Source organism: Anolis sagrei, chromosome 2 (assembly GCF_037176765.1).
Source record: "Anolis sagrei isolate rAnoSag1 chromosome 2, rAnoSag1.mat, whole genome shotgun sequence".
NCBI lineage: Eukaryota > Metazoa > Chordata > Lepidosauria > Squamata > Dactyloidae > Anolis > Anolis sagrei.
In genome coordinates this window covers 118696091-118715036 of record NC_090022.1, presented here as the reverse complement: position 1 = coordinate 118715036, position 18946 = coordinate 118696091, and the positions used below count along the sequence as shown (strand labels likewise).

Here is an 18946-nt window from a genome sequence, read left to right as displayed (position 1 = left end):
GCAATGAAAGTGGTATCAAACTGCATTAATTCTACAGTAAAGATGCACTTTATGTCTTGGAAGCTGTGACCCTCCTTATAATTTAGCTATAGAACCAGTTAAGGTAAGCTGCCAACCATAAACTGCACACCCTGTATTTTAGAAGGTAAACGCTGGCTTATGAAACTAACCCATGTGTCCAAGAGGCAGAAGTATTAAAAAGTGGGGAACAAAAAGAAGGAAGAATGAGGCAGAACTGAATGCAGCTGAGATGGTTATTAAACAACCTTCTCTGCTGAAGAAGGTTTGGATCGGTGAGATAAATAAGGAGGGATACATAATGGAAGTGTTTATATAGTCGTTGTGTGTGATTCATTCCAGGAGAATTGTTAGACTAAATATGGAGGTTATTGATAGGAAACATTACAAATCCTGACGTAGGAACAACCAGTTCTGGCTGTAACAAGATTTAATGGGGAAGATTAGCTGTTGAAAACATGCAAGAGTGTCTTAGATTAGGAGATAGGATCAAAGAGATGAGGACGCTAAGGGGACTTTGATTTTACGAGGTGTCAGTGAGAATTTTGGTTGATATACATTCCTTCATATGTATTGTACTTTGAGATTGATCACTTATTCCAAAATGTGTGGCCTCACTCTTAGCCCTAAAAGGTCTCCGTGGACATGGTAAAAACAATGTTTGGGGAAAGTACTTTGTGGGGATGTGCTCCAAGAATCCATTACATATAATTTTACATGCAGAATGTATAGCATGCTCTGAACATACAATATTTGTACTTTCTGCCAGCATTCAGGTATTGACAGCATGGCTCATTCAAGGCATTTAAAAATTTATTTTGTATCAAAAATATTGCATAAATTAGTATAAAACTGATAAAAATAGGAGCACAAGCGGCTAAATATCTTTTGACCAAAATCGGGCAACAGCAACTGCATTGTTTGTTGCCTCCAAAAATTCTTCCTCTGTACATGAGGCAAGGCATAGCGGACAAGCATACAGATGCTGAGGTGTCTGTTCTGCTCCACCATCACACAAGGTAGAGGATTCTTTTAGATAGTGCCATTTTACCAGGTTGTCTTTTGATCTGCCTACTCCACATCTGAGTCTTCTCAAGGACTTCCAAGTTGCCCATTCTTGGTTTGTCCCCTGGAACCAGACCCTCATGGGGGGGGGGGGGCATCTAATTGGGATTTCCTGGTTTAGCTGCCCAGAGGCATAATACAAGTCCTAACTACTTTTGATGATTCTTTTTTATTTTAAGGAGAAAACACAAAATAAGAATCTCTACACCAATCTTTGCTTTTATTTACGAAGTTAAACAAATAGTTCCCACAGCTGTAACACAAAACAAGAGACAGCAATCCTACATAGTTGTAAGTCTAGTAATCCCCCCCCCCCAAAAAAAACCCAACCCATCCCCTTTTCTGAGTAGAATGGCAAGGCAAGAACTTAATCTGTCCTGGGAAAGCCACCCAAAGGCACAGACCCCACTATACTTCCCCACTAATGCTATTTCTGGCCTTTTTGAATACCTAGGTGGGAAATGGCAGCGGTGGCAACAAAGGCAGCTGGCTCCAAAGGCAGCTGGCATAAAACAGACAGCATTGGTGTTTTTCCCGCTCTACAGAATTGCCCTCTACATATCCACAGCTCATGTCACAATTCATAGATTTTACCACCAAACTTGCCCTCAACTTAATAGTGAGTATATACAGTATTTCTTTGGGGTTCCTAAAAGGAAACTGTGTTTATTTCTGAGTCTTAAATGTAAATTACAGATCACTGACCATTTAGTCCAAAGTATGATGAATACTGAAAATTGTACAAATGGTATCATGGTGAAAGCAAACCAAGTTCACAAGATACACTGACTGGCTGTCCCATTCATAGAAAAGAGTGAAGAAAATCTACCCAGGTAAATAAAACAGATTGCTTTACTGTAATATGTTCATGCAATGTACCCAAGACTCTAAAGCAATGGTCAGCAAAGGGTGACCCTTTGGCCAAGTATAGTCGCATGTTCCCCCCCCCCCCCAAACCATGTTTTCTGCTCCACTCAAAAGAGGTATATATCTGAGGTGCCTTTTCTGAAAACCTCCAGGAGCAGGGCTTAACTTTTCAATTAGATCACCCATCACTACATACCCGGTTTCATATAATCAAAGTCTTGTATAATTCTTAGTTTTTACAAACTTCAGATTATCAAAATGCCTCCTTGCATGTCTTCTCACCTATTAGCATACAGCAGGGAGGACTACATTCGAAATGCATCCATATTCTTTCAGTCTCTGTTACTCTGATATCATTTATTTCTTGCAGATTTAATAGGAAAAGTGGATCCTTTGACCTGATACTAAGGAAAAGCAGATTCAATACATTCACCACTTTCTTGTGTTGCAGTAACAAAGAGTGCATCACAATACACAAAGATTTATCTTCTGAAGCCTAGGCCAGTGTGAACAACAGTATAACCATGAAATTATTTACTCTGAAATAAGACCCATTGAGATCAATTGCAACTGTGCACATGCTGCAAACTAAGAGAACTAGGATGTATCACTTTATACAAGTTTTATGGACAGAGCCTCGTAATTCTTTGGATTCTAAGCATAAGATGAAGGGTCTTTGTTCTCTGTCTGTCAAAACTGGGCTGCCTCCATAAGTGGCCGGGTTTGCATCTAGATCAGGAGAACGTATTCCTCAGCTCCAGCTTGTGCAGCATTCTCTTGTTCCCGTCTGTGTACTGAGGCTGAGTGGAGGAATAGTAGCTCACTCAGCTGACGTAAGAATGAAAGCTTGTTATGTTATAACACTGAAGATTCTTGATTCAGGCCACACAATCAACAACATTGATATGATCCTATGACACAGACACTATTTCTCATCTAAGATCCAATTCAATGTCATGTTCAGTGCATTCCATGAACCTTAGAGCTGCCATGCAAATCAAACCTAGCAATCTATGGTACTTTCAGGGTACCTTTAAAGCTCTGATGAGTCCAGTCATTGTTTCGTTGGCTAATCTCTTTGCTTGGATCCATTGCCCAAAATAAACAACTTCATGTCACTTTCCAATCTGTGTATCTGTGATAACATCACTTTTTGTTTCTTGTAGTTGTCTTTTATGTTCCATAGACTTTTTACAGCATATTAGCTTCTGGTAGATGTGCTACTTCGGGGAGCAATGAGCAATAATATATATAATCTCCCTGGCTTGAACCACCTGCTAGTCTTTAAACCACATCTTAAAACCTTTAAACAAATAAAAAGCATCCTTTGGGCCAAACCCTCATTGCACTCAAATAATTCATCTACTGTTAGCAGCCTGCTGCCCAGGGACAAAGGACAATGCTAAGTCACACTGAACGTGATGAAAGACTTGGCCACTTTCTCTTGATGGCTCAGCTGCTCTGCCTCCCCCCATGTCTGAATTGGGATTTGGCAGCAACTGGAGGCTCTGGCATGTATGGGCTCACTGACATGTATCACTTCTGTCAGATCAGCTTCTAAGATGCTGACTGTGTGGGTCACCTGGGCCACATGGACCTTGTTGGCCACTCTTTTGTGCAAGAGGCAGCTGAAGATCTTCTTGAACCCTTTCCGGAAATGCTTGGATACCAGAGCATAGACAATGGGGTTAACGCAGGAGTTGGCATAGGAAATCAGGTGAGAGAGGACCCTTAGTACATAGGTAACATTGTTCAGTGGGAAATAACCAAACCAAAAGCAGAGGATGACCAGGTGGTGGGGCAGCCAGCAAAGACAGAAGAGAACCGCCACAATGATGATCATCCGGGTGACCTTGCGCTTGCCCTTCTTGGAATCAGACACATCTTTCATGGGGTCCACAGATGTCCAGAGGTAGCGAATAGTCCTCAGGTAGGTGAGGCTCAAGATCAACACAGGAATGACGTAGCTGAAGACAAAGGTGCAAAGGTCCATAATTTTGCGCTGAGGGAACTTCCAGACAGGATGGCAGACAGTGACGTTGGCTACCTGAAACTCCTGGTAGTAACTGATGTAAGGTCCAGAGAAGATGATGGAAAGGCCCCAGATGAGGCAAATGGCTGTGAGGGCATTCTTGGGAGTTCTGAGTTCTCTTGAATGCAGAGGATACCGGATAGCCAAATACCTAGCAAGGTAAAAAACAAGAAAGAACAATAATAATTAAGGCACTATTTTAAAGAAAAAATGAATTTGGAAAATGCTGTATGCCTGGAGAATCCAGAATTTATACATCACATTCGCAATGACAAATGGAATAGCCATAATATTTTGAAAGAAGGAATGACAACTGGATGAGTTTCATCCTGAGAATGGGAAGATGCTCACAATGATTACAGAGTCCAGTATCATGTGACTGTATTATTTAACATCGTAAATGAAGAAGTTGTTTAAGTTGTTTGTATTATCGCTTGGGGAAAGGAAGGGAGATGAAGTGGAAACTTTTGCAGAGCAAGATTTGTTGAAAGAGCAGAAGGCAACTTGACCCTAGGGAGACCAAAATATACAAACTAGCAGTCTGACATAATGATAAACATTGGAAGGGCTTATTGTTGCCAGCGCTGCCTACAGCCAAGAGTCCTATTGGTGCATTATGCTAGTGGCTGTACATTTTCAGAGATGCATGTTGGTAGACAGGGAAGGCAAGTGACATATTTTGGTTCTGAGTAACCTATTGCGCCAATGCCTTTGTTTTTCGTGTTTGCTTGCTATACCTGCATCTTTTTCTTGCTGCCTGTCCCAAAGTAGCTGCACAGTTGAAAAGCATCAACAAAATTCTAGTTATTTGTCTACAGAAGCCTTACAGGTACAAACCAGTGAAGATATGTGTTATATTTTCCTATTTGTAAGGAAGGTTAGTGTGGTGTCTTCAAACAACTATGTTTAGGTGATGAATGGATCCAAGTATATATCTGAAAACCCATTTTCACTTTCTGACATATGTGCTTAAGTGTACAATGCAACGGACCTATGAGCACAAGTGTGTAAGTAGTGCATTACATTATCACATACTCACAAAAAGCAAGGCTGTGAATCATATGGGACTATTCGGAGATTTTTATGTTCATAGGCATGCTGCAGCTATTTGAATATGCATGCAGAATGGAGTGAAACCTGTCATCTTCTGCCATCATTTACGGAGTCCAGAAATAGCTAATTGCACAAATGTAGCATTGTATAGCAATTTGCTCAATATGTGTGGGTGTTTTCTAACTAGAGTTGCATTGTGATATTAATGTGATAAAGACTAACATCACTTCTCTGGGTTGTGCAACTGTAGCTTTTTAGTTATTTCCCTGGTGAATAGAGTCTCTGTGGTCCCAGAGAATGGTGGAGGGGGAAGAAAATGAAAATCGAGTGTGGAGTCATACTGCTAGTTTGAGCTTGTTGCGGATGTTGAGGTGATAAGGAATTGGACAATAGAAAAAGTGTGTTATATAGCACAGACTAGAAAGGTGTTTTTTTTCAAGTTTCCCAAAAGTGTTTTAAGAAACAGGAAAAGTAAAATTAAATGATTGTGATAACTGTTTATTTTTCTTCCCATAAAACTACAGTAGCTTTTTGAAAGTAATTTCCCAAGGTGTGAATATTAGCATGTTCTTTCTAAAAGTCCAGCTTTCTGAAGAGGACTGTACAGCAGGGTTGCATTACTGCCATAAGAAAACTGGATCCTTCCATGCCTGCCAACTGGGTGGATATGACTAACTCCACAGCTGAATGTCAGCATCATAACTGTGATTGTTCTAGGAGAGTCTTCCACTCATTTATCCCCTTCCAAACTGCCCCTGTATCCCAGGATCTGATCTCAGATAATCATCTTATCCCAGATTATCTAATAGTGGAGACACATATAATCCAGTTTAAATCAGATAACCTAGGATCAGATCCTGGGATATAGGGCAGTGTAAAAGGGACTATTGCCTCATGCCTGGTTGCTTACATGAGTGATGAGTTGATCTGTGCCTGAAAAGTATGGGATTGCAATCCTGTTTCTTTCCATCCCCAGCCAAAATCAGATTGGATAATCTCTGAAAACAGCTCATAGGTCGCAAACACATTACACAGATCTTTGTTTTGGTCACCTGAATTGAAAGGAGTTATATGAAAAATATAGTATAACCTGTTGCACTCAGTTTATGCAAAAACTAGGGCTAGGCGGTTTCGTTTCGTTAATTCGTAATTCGTTAAAAATTCATTATTTTTTTATAACGAAGCGATAACGAACCATTCTGGAGCAACTTAAAAACAAAACGAATTTTTTAATTCATTTCGTAAATGCTTCGGATTCGTTATGTATTCGTTTTGTTATCAGTTTGAGGTCGTTTCGTTATTATTTCCGCATGTCTGGGGCAAGTTTTATAGTTGTTTTTTGTTTAATTAGTGAAAAAAAATTATAATATCACACCAACAGTCAACAACAGAGGGAGAGGGAAGCTTCAGAAGTTCCCCCTGTCCCATTTGGAGGTTTTTTAGCGTATTGCGCGGTCGCGTCCGCCATTAACGAATCGATTCGTTATTGTTTCGTATTTGTTTCGTTAATGTTTCATAATTTTTTAACATTTACAAAATTTCGTAAATATCGAACTTTTTAAAAGAAAAATTTCGGAATTCTTTTAAATATCGAAACGCAAAACCCCCCCAAAAACGAATCGATTTTAGAAACAAATTTTTCCGTTGTTACCCAGGCCTAGCAAAAACAATCCCTTTTCATTATAATTTTTTCCATTGCAGATCAGTATAGCTATTACTTAGTTAGTTCTCTGATAAGTTTGTTAAGTTTTTGGTTTAGTCAGCATAACTCTATCCTAATTAACTTACATGTACTCTATCATATATAGGGTGAGCTCCTGTCTGTCAGCTCCAGCTTCTCATGCAGGGACATGAGTGAAGCCTCCCACAGTATGGTAAAACAGCCAGGGGTCTCCTGGGAAACGTCTTTGCAAACGGCCAATTCTGTCACACCAGAAGCGCTTGCATTTCCACAAGACGCTCCTGAAACGAGAAAAAAAATCTCTGGGTGGCTAAATATTGTACCTTAATGGCCCCTATCCCATCAGATTTTGGAAACTAAATTGGGTCAGCCCTGGTTAGAACTTGGATGGGAAACTGCCAGTGTATAGCAGGTGCTGTAGGCTGTCTTTCAAAAGAAGAAACTGGCAAAACCACTTCTGTGTATTCCTTCCCTAAGAAAACACTATGAAAAATTTAAAGGTGTTGTCATAAGTCAACACACTTGAATCCACACACACACACACACAGAGAATATCTATGTATTGTCTCCCACATGAATATAGTGATAGATAGCTGCCACAGAAGGGTTTGTTAAGATCTTTGAGCGTCTTGTCAGACATAAATTCGTTCTTGTTTTACATATCTCTTTACAATATGACTATACCTTTAGTGAACATCTTTGAAATACACCTGCCTGTCTTTTGCTTTCTGTTCCCAGGGTTTGGAAAATTACTTGTACAGTCTCAATAGTTATGTTCCAGGATCGTAAAGTAGTTACGGGTAATTCACATCAGAGTTACCTTTAAAAACATGCTCTATAGCTTTCTGTTTCTGAAAATAACAAATCATTACTTTTTAATTATATTTTTAGAGAAAAATAAACTGTATATTACAAGGCACTGGTCTGTGCTACAAGACATATCTAACTAACCTAATTCTCATTGTTATACATACAAGAATAGTGCGTTTAAATATCTATACTTACTTATATACATACAGACACATATATGATTAATGAAATAATGGCCAAATGTGCTCCCACTCCCAACAATGATCTCCAAAGCAAAAATATTTGTGAATGTGAACATTCAGTGCTGCTTTTAAATCATAATCACGGGCTGCCTCAAAAGAATGTGTTGAGTAAAATGCATGAACCAACACCAACACTCATACGCGTCTTTTAAAATGATGGTTTTGTTTTTTTGGGGGTTTTTTTGCAATTTTGTGCATATTCCCCAAAAGCGAATCACTACACAGAAATGGAATTTTCTTGAAAATTGAACCACCAAACAAGAATGTCACTAAAATGGCAAACCTGCTGTAGTTGTTAGGTGTTCCCAGTCCCTGGAACTTCCTTTTGAGAGAGGCATACAATTGTAAAATTACAGCTTTGGAAGTGGGTTCATGGGCCATCTAGTCCAACCCACTGTTCAATACAGGATCTCTCTAGCTCCAGCATCGCCAACAGGTAGCTGAGGGTGTAACCGGTCTGATTTAACAGGTGTTTTATTTAATTTCACAGGTATTTCTTTTTTGAAGACATCCAGAGAAGGAGATCCCTCGCCTCCTCTAGGCAACTAGTTCCCTTGCATTAGTTAGACTGACCCTCTCCTTACTGTGTTTCCAGAGGCTGGCAAATACTTTTGTTTTTGTTTCATCAGAGCTTGGAAAATTGCTTAGGAGGAAAGGGCCTTGCATAATGTGGTGGTATTTCTCTTTCCTTTTAATGGTTTAGGCTTTTCACAGGTTTAATATTCTGAGTGTCTAATTACATTTTAAAGTTTTGCACAAAGTGAATTTTTCATCTATGTTTAGGTGAAACTGTTGTACATAGATTGGGGGGGGGGGAGCAAAATCTATCAGTAAATGTAATCATCATAATGACAAAGAAAATAATAATTGGAAGAAACTATGACTTTTGGCACAGTATAAGAATCAGCTCATGAATATTTTCTCAAAAGTAAAAGGGACTAGATTACCCAGAATGACAGCAAAGAGCATCCATCCATCCATCCATCTAAAAAGCAGTGATGATGGCCCACACAGAAATAACAAACCACTCTTCTGCAGACATTCTTCTATTCCAGTGCCACAATCACAGGAAAAAAATTTTTTTGAATCATATGAGAGTTAAATTGAAGAGCAGATTGGGGGGTCAAAACAAAATAATTTGTTTACATCCCATTTTCCCCATCTGGGAAGAATTCATTATGTACAGTACACAGAAAAAATACAGATAAAATAGCTAAGATTGTAAGCACATCTGAAAACTGTTCAAAAAACACATGGTTCATTGTCCCATAAAATTGGTAGGGTTATCTCTCATGAGACAGGGATTACTTCAGTGGCATACACTGGTTCAACCATAGTTTGCCCACAGAGCCCACCAGCTCCCATCCCAAGATGCAGAGGAACTTCCAAGCAGGGCCCCATGGGTAAACTATAGCGAAACCAGAGAAAGCTGCTACAGCAGGAACACAGGAGGCTTCCCCTGTTGCACCAGGAGCAATGGGGGAAGCCATGTGGTCAATCCTTTCCCCCATGGGATCGGCATGCTGGTAAGCCAGGCGATGCACGGCGGGGGGCGACGAATTCCTCACACTCCCTGCCAGGCACCACCAGATTCTCCAAGATGCATGGTCCTTAGTTACAACCACAATGTGATCACACTCCCATTACCGATGAAAGGAATTAATTGGAAGAGTCCGTGTGGTGTTGTGGTTTGAGCATCAGACTGTGACTGTGGAGACCAGGGTTTGAATCTCCACTTGGGGCAAAATCCATTGGATTACCTTGGACAAGTCACACTCTCTCAGCCTGAGAGGGAGGCAATAGTAAATGTCAAATAAAATGCTGTGATAAGTTCCCCTTAGGATCACATGGAAACAATTTGAAAGCATTCAACAACCATCTTTTATTACATTGAAGCTTGAACTATTCTGCATTAACATTGGACAGAAGTTTGCCTAAGCAAGGGGGACTCAGCAATGCAATGTATTCCTATGAGTCTTGTGGTTTAATATTTGTCTGACTAATTCATGTAATCAATCTGACAGACAGGCACTGTGATCTTTCCTCTGTTTATCATATGTCAGATGTACAGTTTAATCTAAAAGCAACACTGAAGGAAGTCAGTAGAATACTAAGGAAACAAGGAATTTGTGCAAGAAATCTGTTGCAATCCATTGGTGTTGTTGTGGACATGTAACATACAGAAATGTCCTCAATAGATTTGCATAAGTATGCTTCATATAATATACTTGCCAGACAGGTAGGATATACCAGTATGTGCTGAGGGCACATACTGGTATATCAAGAAACCTGGGCTTCCTGTCTATATGATGTGTGGATATTTCATTATACAGCTATTACTAAAAAGTATTGCTGGTTTTCAAACATATCCATCTCAGCATTGGAGTGTGGTAAACAGGAGAAAGTTTCCACACACCTTTTAAAAAAATTAGAAACTAAATGTTTAGCTCTAAGATCTATCAGGGTGTATTTCTGTGATACCTACCCAGATGTGATCCCTATGACGCAATCCCTATCTGCACAGCGGAGTATGAGCAAGGATCTGGCTTGCCATGTCTTTGTAGGTGAAAATGGGCATCTCCACTTCACGGTATGATTGACAACCAGCTAACAGGATGGCCCATTTCTTCATCACATTCCTTCACATTAAAATAAAATCCTGGTTCTGCAGGTTTGTTCTTAAGTTGAATTTGCATGTAAATCAGAACAGGTACATTTTAAAGTTTAACTCCAAATATATATATATATGCAAGCTTTGGACAGCATAGTGAAGGGTTAACAGCCTTGTCATGTTTGTTTTACTATCTGTACCCCTGAGATTTCATCTCATTTTTTGTCCCTGCAATAACTGGAATTTGAAAAAAAATTGACTTGTTGTGGAAACAAGGATTGGAGATAAAGCTTCAGTGGAGACATCTTTTCCCCATGATAACTTTTTTTTAGAAAATTCCCTTCCTAGAGGTAGATTTCTTACTCCTGTTCTTAACTATGAGTCATTTCAGATGTTTGTAATTCGGGGATTACTTGTATGCATGTAGGTAATGTATGTATGTATGTAATGTAGGGTGCTGGGGATGGGGTTCTATGTTGTAATTTTGTTTGCATGTGTAGTTTAAATGTATGGAACATGTGGACTGTAACTTGAATGTTTTTAAATATACAAAATAATAATTCAAATAATCATGGTGGTACAACTGAGATTTCTTATTGTTCCAGTAATATGAGATTATTTTCCTTATATTATTCTAGCTAGATTTTGCAACTACTACTTGGATCAAGCCCCCAAAGCCTTACCATTATTAACCCAGTGGTTTTCCAAGGATTCAATCTGTTTCACAATGCACTATAATCTTACAATAACACAGGAATGTAAAACTGTATTGTTATCATTCCAATGGGGAGTTGTGGTGTCAGAAAAAGTGTTTCGCCTTAAAGCCACCTAGTGAGTAAATGAACCCAGGACTTCTAGACACACTGTTCACAGTCACTATACCATGTCACATATTTGTATGATATGCCCTTATTCTAGGTTTAGCTATAGGAGTTCTGATGCAGACAATGAGTATGTTTCAAGTATTTCCTTGAAATGTATCTTGCTCCAGTGAAACTCTCTCTGATCTGGAGTACATGGTGGGTCAGGATGTCATAGAATGTTCTACTGGCAAAAGGCTTAAGCAAACTTTCCTGCTGTATATTAAAGTCTCAAATTAGATGGCTCTCCCAGAAATATATTTCTGGAATAGGCAAAAATTGAGTGTAATTGTTTTTATTATTTTATTTATATTCTACCTTTCTCCTGGCATGAGGACCAAACGATCGATCACTTTACATCTTAACTATATTGATGGAATAATGGCAATGCTGGAAACATTATCATCACATAAATGAGGTTAGTCAATAGAATTTTGTTCTTTCTTTGGGAATATGAGACAAAGTTTTTGCATGCAGGACAGAGCAGCAAGAAAAGATGAAATAATCATGCAATGCAAAGTAATTTGACAACTTGTGAAACTACACAAAGGTACTGTTAATGCAAATGCCCACCCCTCCCACATTCTGCTGGTTTGCTCACCTGTCCAGGGAAACAGTTGTGAGGGTAAAGCTACTGGCGTACATGGTCAGGTAAATGAAAAAATGGACAGCTTTGCACAAGAGTGGTCCAAAGATCCAGTCATCCAAAGTGTAGATTGTTGCCTGGAAGGGCACACAGAAAACAATAAAGCACAGGTCAGCCACTCCTAGGTTCAGGATGAAGAGGTTGGTCGTGTTGTTGACTTGCCCATTCCTTAGCAGCACCGCCAGCACCAGAGAATTGCCCACTGTGCCTACTAAGAAAATCAGTGAATACACAAAGGGAATGATGACTGCCATGGTCTGCCAGCTGCTGCTCTCATTGCTCCCTGAAGAGTTGAGCTGGGGCAAAGTCCTGTTCATCTTGGAAGCAATGGGCATGCTCCCGTTGCAGAAGAGAGATAAAGGATTTTCTACCACGCTGGATCAGTTGGAAAGGAGCGCACAAATCCGTCCCACCTGCCAGCTGCTTCCAGACTCAATTTCTCATCTAAGAAACATTTTCTTTGCTGCTGGTTTTCGGTGTAGTCAGGTTTCCTGTTTGTAATCCTTCAAGCCAATCCAAGTTCCCTTCACGGATGGAAGATTTCTGTCCATTGTCAAGATGTTGAAGCTCAGTTCCTTTTCTTTTTGCTGAGAGCAGGCTATTTTACACAGTGCTGGAATTCTGCTCCTTCTTCTTTGTTAGAGATCACTGCCAGCCACTTTTGTAGATGCGTGAAACTGAAGGAGTAAACTTCTTGCCGGTTGCACTTCCTGGCAGTTTAATAGACCCGCACAGAGCCCGCACTGCTTAGCGTACGCGAAAGACCACTTCATGGTATTCATGGAGGATGGCTAATATATTCAAGCCTGCCTCTTGTTTCCAGGGAGACAAAGAGCCCAAATAATAGTAATGGTGTCTATGGAAACACAGCCCCCTCCCCATATACACATACTACACTTGCTTTCCACTTTTAGTTCAGATTGTATGGAAACCTTGGGTTTGCCATACCTTTCAATGAACAGTACTGAAGTAGTGATTTATCTAACTATTGATTTCCTCCATCAAGAATATCTTATCACAATGAGATCGTAACAGGACCATATCTCTTTCTATGATGCATTAGGGAAGGTGGCAAAATGATGCACGTTCCAGGTACAATCGGCCCTTTGTATCCACAGATTCTGTGCTTGTATTCAACCACCCAAGGTTAGAAAATATCCCCCACTCCCAAAAAGCAAACCTGACTTTTCCATTATATAAAAAGGACATAATTTTACTACACCATTATATATGATAGAACCATAGAATCATAAAATTGGAAGAAACTTCAAGGGCCATCCAGTCCAGTTCATTCTGCTACACAGGAGCATAAAAGCAAAGCACTCCAGACAAATAGCCATCCAGCCTCTGCTTAGAAGCCTCCAAAAGAGCCTCCACCACATTCTGAGGTGCAATATTCCACGCCAAACAGCTCTGACCCTCAGGGAGCAAAAGTTCTTCCTAATCTTCAGGTGGCATCTCTTTTCTTGTGGTTTGAATCCATTGTTTCATTGTGTCCTAGTCTCTAGAGCAGCAGAAAACAAGCTTTCCCCCTCTTCAATATGACCTCATTTCAGATATTTAAACATCCAACTAAAGCAGAAAGTGTAGAGAATAGGCATCTAAGCTGGATCAGCTTGGACATCCTTATAGGCAAGGCAAGAAAAAATGCAGGCTAGACTGGGAAACATTTATAAGCTAACTGGACCGGGGGAACCGATGCATGTCTGGGAGGATGGAGGCAACTATGGGTGATTAGTGCTCTATTGGTGCTGTTCCTATCCCACAATACATTAGAATAAATGAAGAAAAAGATTATCTAAAGCTAAGGAAAGACAGAAGGACTGTAGCTGTCTCCACTTTCCTGTCCTTGTTACAAATAGTTGACATAGTCAGTGCTACCTCTTCAACATCTTCACCCAAGGAAGTGATGCTGGCCAGGCCTGCTTCCTGATGTAATGGACGTGAGGGGGCTCTGCCTCCCTAAGAATGGCACTTGCACTGCAATGGATGAACAAGATATACCAAGTAAACTTGAGGAAAATAGCATGGCCTGACTTACCGGGCCAAAGAAGTTGCGGTGCAGAGTGTTCCCCACCGCCATTCTTGCCTGAGGGGGCTTCTTCCTCCCAGAAGCCCCCTCCGATGGCGGGAAGAATTCCCGCTGGTGGGTCAAGGGGCCAATGGCCTATTGACCACGCCCACCACAGCTGAGGCCTGAGCTGGCCTCTCCCCCCTTTCGGGTCAGCCTTCTTAAGGCTGCCCAGGCTCCCCGGCAGGCACTTGGCCTGCAACAGCTGATCCATCCCACCCACCCTGCATGCAGTTTATGTTTTCATGGCTGTTAATTTTGGAGATGTTCACCTTGTCACGGTTACCTGTTATCAGTTATTTGTTTATCTTTGCTTCTCGTCACAACTCTTTGTGGGGCGTGGGGCATGGGCCCTGGATTCGGTTTGGTATCCCCCCTAGCGGTTAGGGGGGACGCCCGGTGGTCCCAGGGGGGGTGCCGAGTTGCGTGTGCCCGGTATTGTGCCGGCGGCACCCCGGTGTGTGCAGGATCGGACAGTATTGGGCTGTCCGATCATGATCCAGGACCCATGCTTGGCTGCCAACCCTTGTTCCTGTTATCAATAAATGAGTTGTGGCCATTTTTCATCCCACATCATGTGTGAGTGTACTTCTTGGGCTGGCCGTGGGAGGTGTATCACACTTGCACACGCAACTGCACTGAACAAACCAAGATCTGAAGACACACCATTGAACATCATTTCACTTGTGAAGCATTGCCCACTCTACTAGAATTCTTCAAGGTTTCAAACAGGAGACTCTCTTAGCTCTACTTGGGGAAAACAGAAATGGAGGCTGGGACTCCCCCAAACAAATCTGAGTCATATCACTACATAGAGCAGACTTTTATTAAAACATTGATGCCCAGTATACTACAAGGGGGTAACTGTGCATTTTGTCTGATGGTAGAAGATACAGTTACAAATCCTGGTTTCTCTATGGGTGCATCCACACTATAGAATTAAAGTGATGTCAAACTACAGGCAGTCCCCAAGTTACAAACAAGATAGGTTATGTGGGTTTGTTCTTAAGTTGAATTTTTTGGTAAGTTGGAACAGGGACATTGTTTCAGTGTAACTCCAGCTGTATGTGTGTGTGTGTGTGTGTGTGTGTTTGGATAGTATAGGGGAGGGTTAATACCCCATGTGGTGTTTGTTTTGCGGTCTGTGCCCCTAATCAGAAGATTTCACCTCACTTTCTACCCCTGGGATCACTGGATTTTGAAAAAAAATGGCTTGTTGTGGAAACAAGGATTGATGATAAAGCTTCAGCTGAGACACTTTTTCCCCATGATGATAACTCTTCCAGGAGAGAATTTCCCTTCCTAGGGGTATTTTTCTCTCACTTCCTTTGTCTCACCCCTGTTCTTAATTATGAGTCGGATGTTTGTAACTTGGGGACTGCCTGTACATTAATTCTACAATGCAGATGCATGCTATGAAACCCTCTTGGTTGCTAAAGGTCAAGTCACTGTCTCTCATTTTGATGTTAATATTATTATCCAATTAATTCATCTTTGATCCTAGTATGGAAATATATGTCAGTTGTGAGTAACTTTAAAAAAAATCATACTCATTCCCTAGAGATTGTGAAACTTGAGATCAGAAAATAGTATTTATGTAAGGATCCGAGCACCTTACATTCCCTCCTTAAACGATAATATTCCTAGTTCCAACAGACCTCACTACCTTTGAGGATGCTTGCCATAGATGCAGGCGAAACGTCAGGAGAGAATGCCTCTAGAACATGGCCATATAGCCTGAAAAAACCCTACAACAATCCAGATAATATTGATACTCCGGAGTAGCAGTAAATCAGCCTGCATCCCCCCTTTTTCTTCACTATAATTTATAAGAAACACAGCAAAAGGCCTGGGGAATTTCAGAGATGTTAATAGAATGACAGAAGTGATACAACAGGAATGCATCAAAGCAGAAGTTTAATCATTCCTCATTAATATTAAAGAACATTTTCCCTAGGGAGAAGAAAGAAATGGATGCATGTGTGCCATGTCATAATCACTTTGAAATGAAATGCATGCAGTCATCTACATATTAATCAAAGGAACAACGGCATGTGAAATGCATTTTACCAGGCACAGAACATTAATGCAAAGATAAAGACCAGATTAACCAAAATGTCTGAGGAATAAATCTGGGTTTCTGCTGGAAGGTTCCTGGGCTGACAAACCGAGGAGAGCTAAATGGACAAGTAGGTGCCTGTTCGCATTCATGCGGGATCCTTTTACGCTTGCTTGAGTAACAGAGCACACCTTCCTTGGAGCCATGTTGTTCCTCCCACATCTTTTCACTATACTTTTAGTAGGGAAGAGGCAGATTGTCTCAGTGTTGAAAGATTCCTTTGCCAGGATGTGGGAAGACTCTGAGATGGACACCACAGAAACCTGCGGGCCACCAGAACATGGCAAAGGCGAGTCACCTTGTTGGCAAACTCATTTATCTGATTGAGGAGACACTGCTCCTTGAAGCACCAGATGTTCCCTTTTGTCATGATGGAATCATCCCTGTAATATGCATTTATACTAAGGTCACTTTAGTAATTTAGTTGAGAGATCTGCTCTTTTTCTGCACCCATAGAGAACACTGTCACTGCCCTCTACATTCCCCCTCTATGAGGAACTGATGATTTTCATGTGGGTATCCACTCTTAAAGGATAAGAATTAGTAACTAAGGGTTGGCAAAAACAATTTGGAAGGCAGAGAGATGTAAACTGAAATCAAAACATTTCAATCCAGTGGCAGGAGGATTTCATGTTCTTAGTCTCTGAGATGGTTCATAGAGGGAGATACATTTAGACAGATAAGCTGGGCCAGAACCGTTTAGGGCTTTATAGGCTGAAGCCAGCACTCTAAATTGTGCTCGGTAGCAAAGTGGCAGCCAGTGGAGCTCATGTAACAGGGGAGATGTGTGCTACCTTTACACCACCCCAGTTAGAAATCTGGCTGCCACTCGTTGGATCATTTGACACTTCTGAACAGCCTGCAAAGGCAACACAAAAGTATGGGGTTGCTTTTGACTGATGGGATAGTCAAGTTAACACATTTACTCAGATCTAATGCTCACCTTTTCTTTTTTTCTTTTTGCTAAATGACCTTGCCAAAACTGGTATGCACCTTAGATTCACGTCATATAGTAATCTTAGTGCTGAGCCAAAGCAACAGGGGAAAGGTAATTCAGGAGCTGCAACTGGGGCTCCTCTTTGAGGAATGTCATCTCTAATTAAATGGCCAAGGCTCAATGCTATGCAATCCTGGGAGTTATAGTTTGGTAAGGCACCATCATTCTTTGGCAAAGAAGGCTCAAAACCTTGTCACACTACAGCCCCCAGAATTCCTTAGCATTGAACCAAGGCATTTCAAGTGGATTAATTCTACAGCATAGATGCACCCCAAGGTTTTATTTTCCATCGCTGGAAGCTTTGGTCTTCTAACACAATTGTTTGTAATGAAGGAATTCTAAGCAGGCAGCTACAGTAATGTGCACTTTTTGGGAACAAATTATGAAGAGCGTACTTTTTGCCGCTGTGCATTACATTTGGCAGCAAATACTTCTTTTTGGTTTCAGGGTTTTGAAAATAAAGGTGTGCATTAGATTCGAGTAAATACAGGCAATTAGGATTATTGTTGTTGTGTGCCTTCCAGTCATTTCTGACTCAAGGAGACCCTAAGTCTAAAGTTAGGGTGTCGGGAGGGGGAGGTAAATGTCGTTGGAGGGCTGCATCCAGCTTGTGGGCCTTAGTTTGTGGACCCCTGGTCTCGATCAAGGAAGTCATAGTCCCACTCTATTCCACTTTGGTCAGACCTCACCTGAAATCACACTGCGTCTAGTTCTGGATGATGAGCTAGAACATGTCCAGGGGAAGGTGACCAAAATAGTAAAACGGTCTGGAAACCAAGCCCTATGAGGAATGGCTGAGTTCACTGGGTGTTTTCAGCTGGAGAAGAGAAAGTTAAGAGGTGATATGATAGTTGTCATTTTGAGAATAGAGCAGCCTTGTTGCCCCAGAGACTCAGACATGGAGCAATGGGTTCAAACTACAGGAAAATATATTCCACCTAAATATTAGGAAGAAATTATTTAATCACCAGAGCTGTTTGAGAATGAAATATACTGCCACTGAGTCTTCTTCTTTGAAGGTTTTTAAACAGATGCTGAATAGCCAACTGCTTTGCTTGTTGTGCATTCCTGCAGGGCAGAATGAGATTGGGCTGGATGGACTTTGTGGTCTCTTCCAATTCTATGATTCTATGAAATATAGCTAATGGCTTAAATCCGATTTTGTGTCAGATGTTTTCCCTTTCTTCTCTTTCCTTTTGCAGCCCTCAATCCTTTGGAACAGTTTGGAGGATGGACAAGGGAAGTGGGGATTTCTATTTCATGATATACGGCCTGTTCCACTGGCCAAAGGATGCAAGAGTCATCCCTCCTTCCTATGATCTTTACTTAGCCAGCTCCGCTGCTCTCAGCCATTTAGAGGTAGTCTGATCCCTGAAACATTTTTTTGTTCTTTTTTGGAAATGCCTTATGTATTTACATTTAAAAAATCAAAATTAATTGTTCAAAAAATATTTGGAAAAATACTCCAGACCTATCAGCAAAGCTTTGAAAGTATTGTCGAAGGCTTTCATGGCTGGAATTACTGGGTTTATTTCAAATCCATGCATTGCCTATGAACCCAGAATTAGAAAACTTAGTAGTTCTATTTGCAGAAAAATGCAATTATAAAGCATGCCAACATCTAGTGCAGGCATGGGTAAACTTCAACCCTCCAGGTGTTTTGGACTCCCAACTCCCACCATTCCTAACAGCCTGCCAGCTGTTAGGAATAGTGGGAGTTGGAGTCCAAAACACCTGGAGGGCCCAAGTTTGCCCATGCCTGATCTTGTGCAAAGATAAGCTAGCTAAAACCCATTGGTTTTTAAGAATATGCCAAATTCCCTATTAAATTCTTTCCAGAAAATCTATACAAGCCAATTCATTAATACCAAACT

General features: G+C 40.9%; 1 protein-coding gene across 1 annotated transcript; it reads right to left on the bottom strand.

The window, feature by feature from the left end:
• Positions 1–1394: 1394 nt before the first annotated feature.
• On the bottom strand, positions 1395–13901 carry GALR2 (galanin receptor 2). Its single transcript, XM_060764641.2, has 2 exons — positions 11841–13901; positions 1395–4133 (listed from the first exon to the last, which is right to left on the bottom strand). Exons 1-2 carry the CDS (start codon positions 12218–12220, stop codon positions 3353–3355), a joined length of 1161 nt encoding a protein of 386 aa, XP_060620624.2. The 5' UTR covers positions 12221–13901; the 3' UTR covers positions 1395–3352.
• Between the last annotated feature and the right edge of the window lie 5045 nt (positions 13902–18946).

Bases quoted from the DNA above. Each gene is read 5' to 3' on its own strand.
- GALR2 (XM_060764641.2), bottom strand. From the start codon at position 12,220: ATGCCCATTGCTTCCAAGATGAACAGGACTTTGCCCCAGCTCAACTCT. The intron at 4,134-11,840 runs GTGAGCAAACCA...TTACCTTGCTAG, and splicing joins ACAACTGTTTCCCTGGACAG to GTATTTGGCTATCCGGTATC.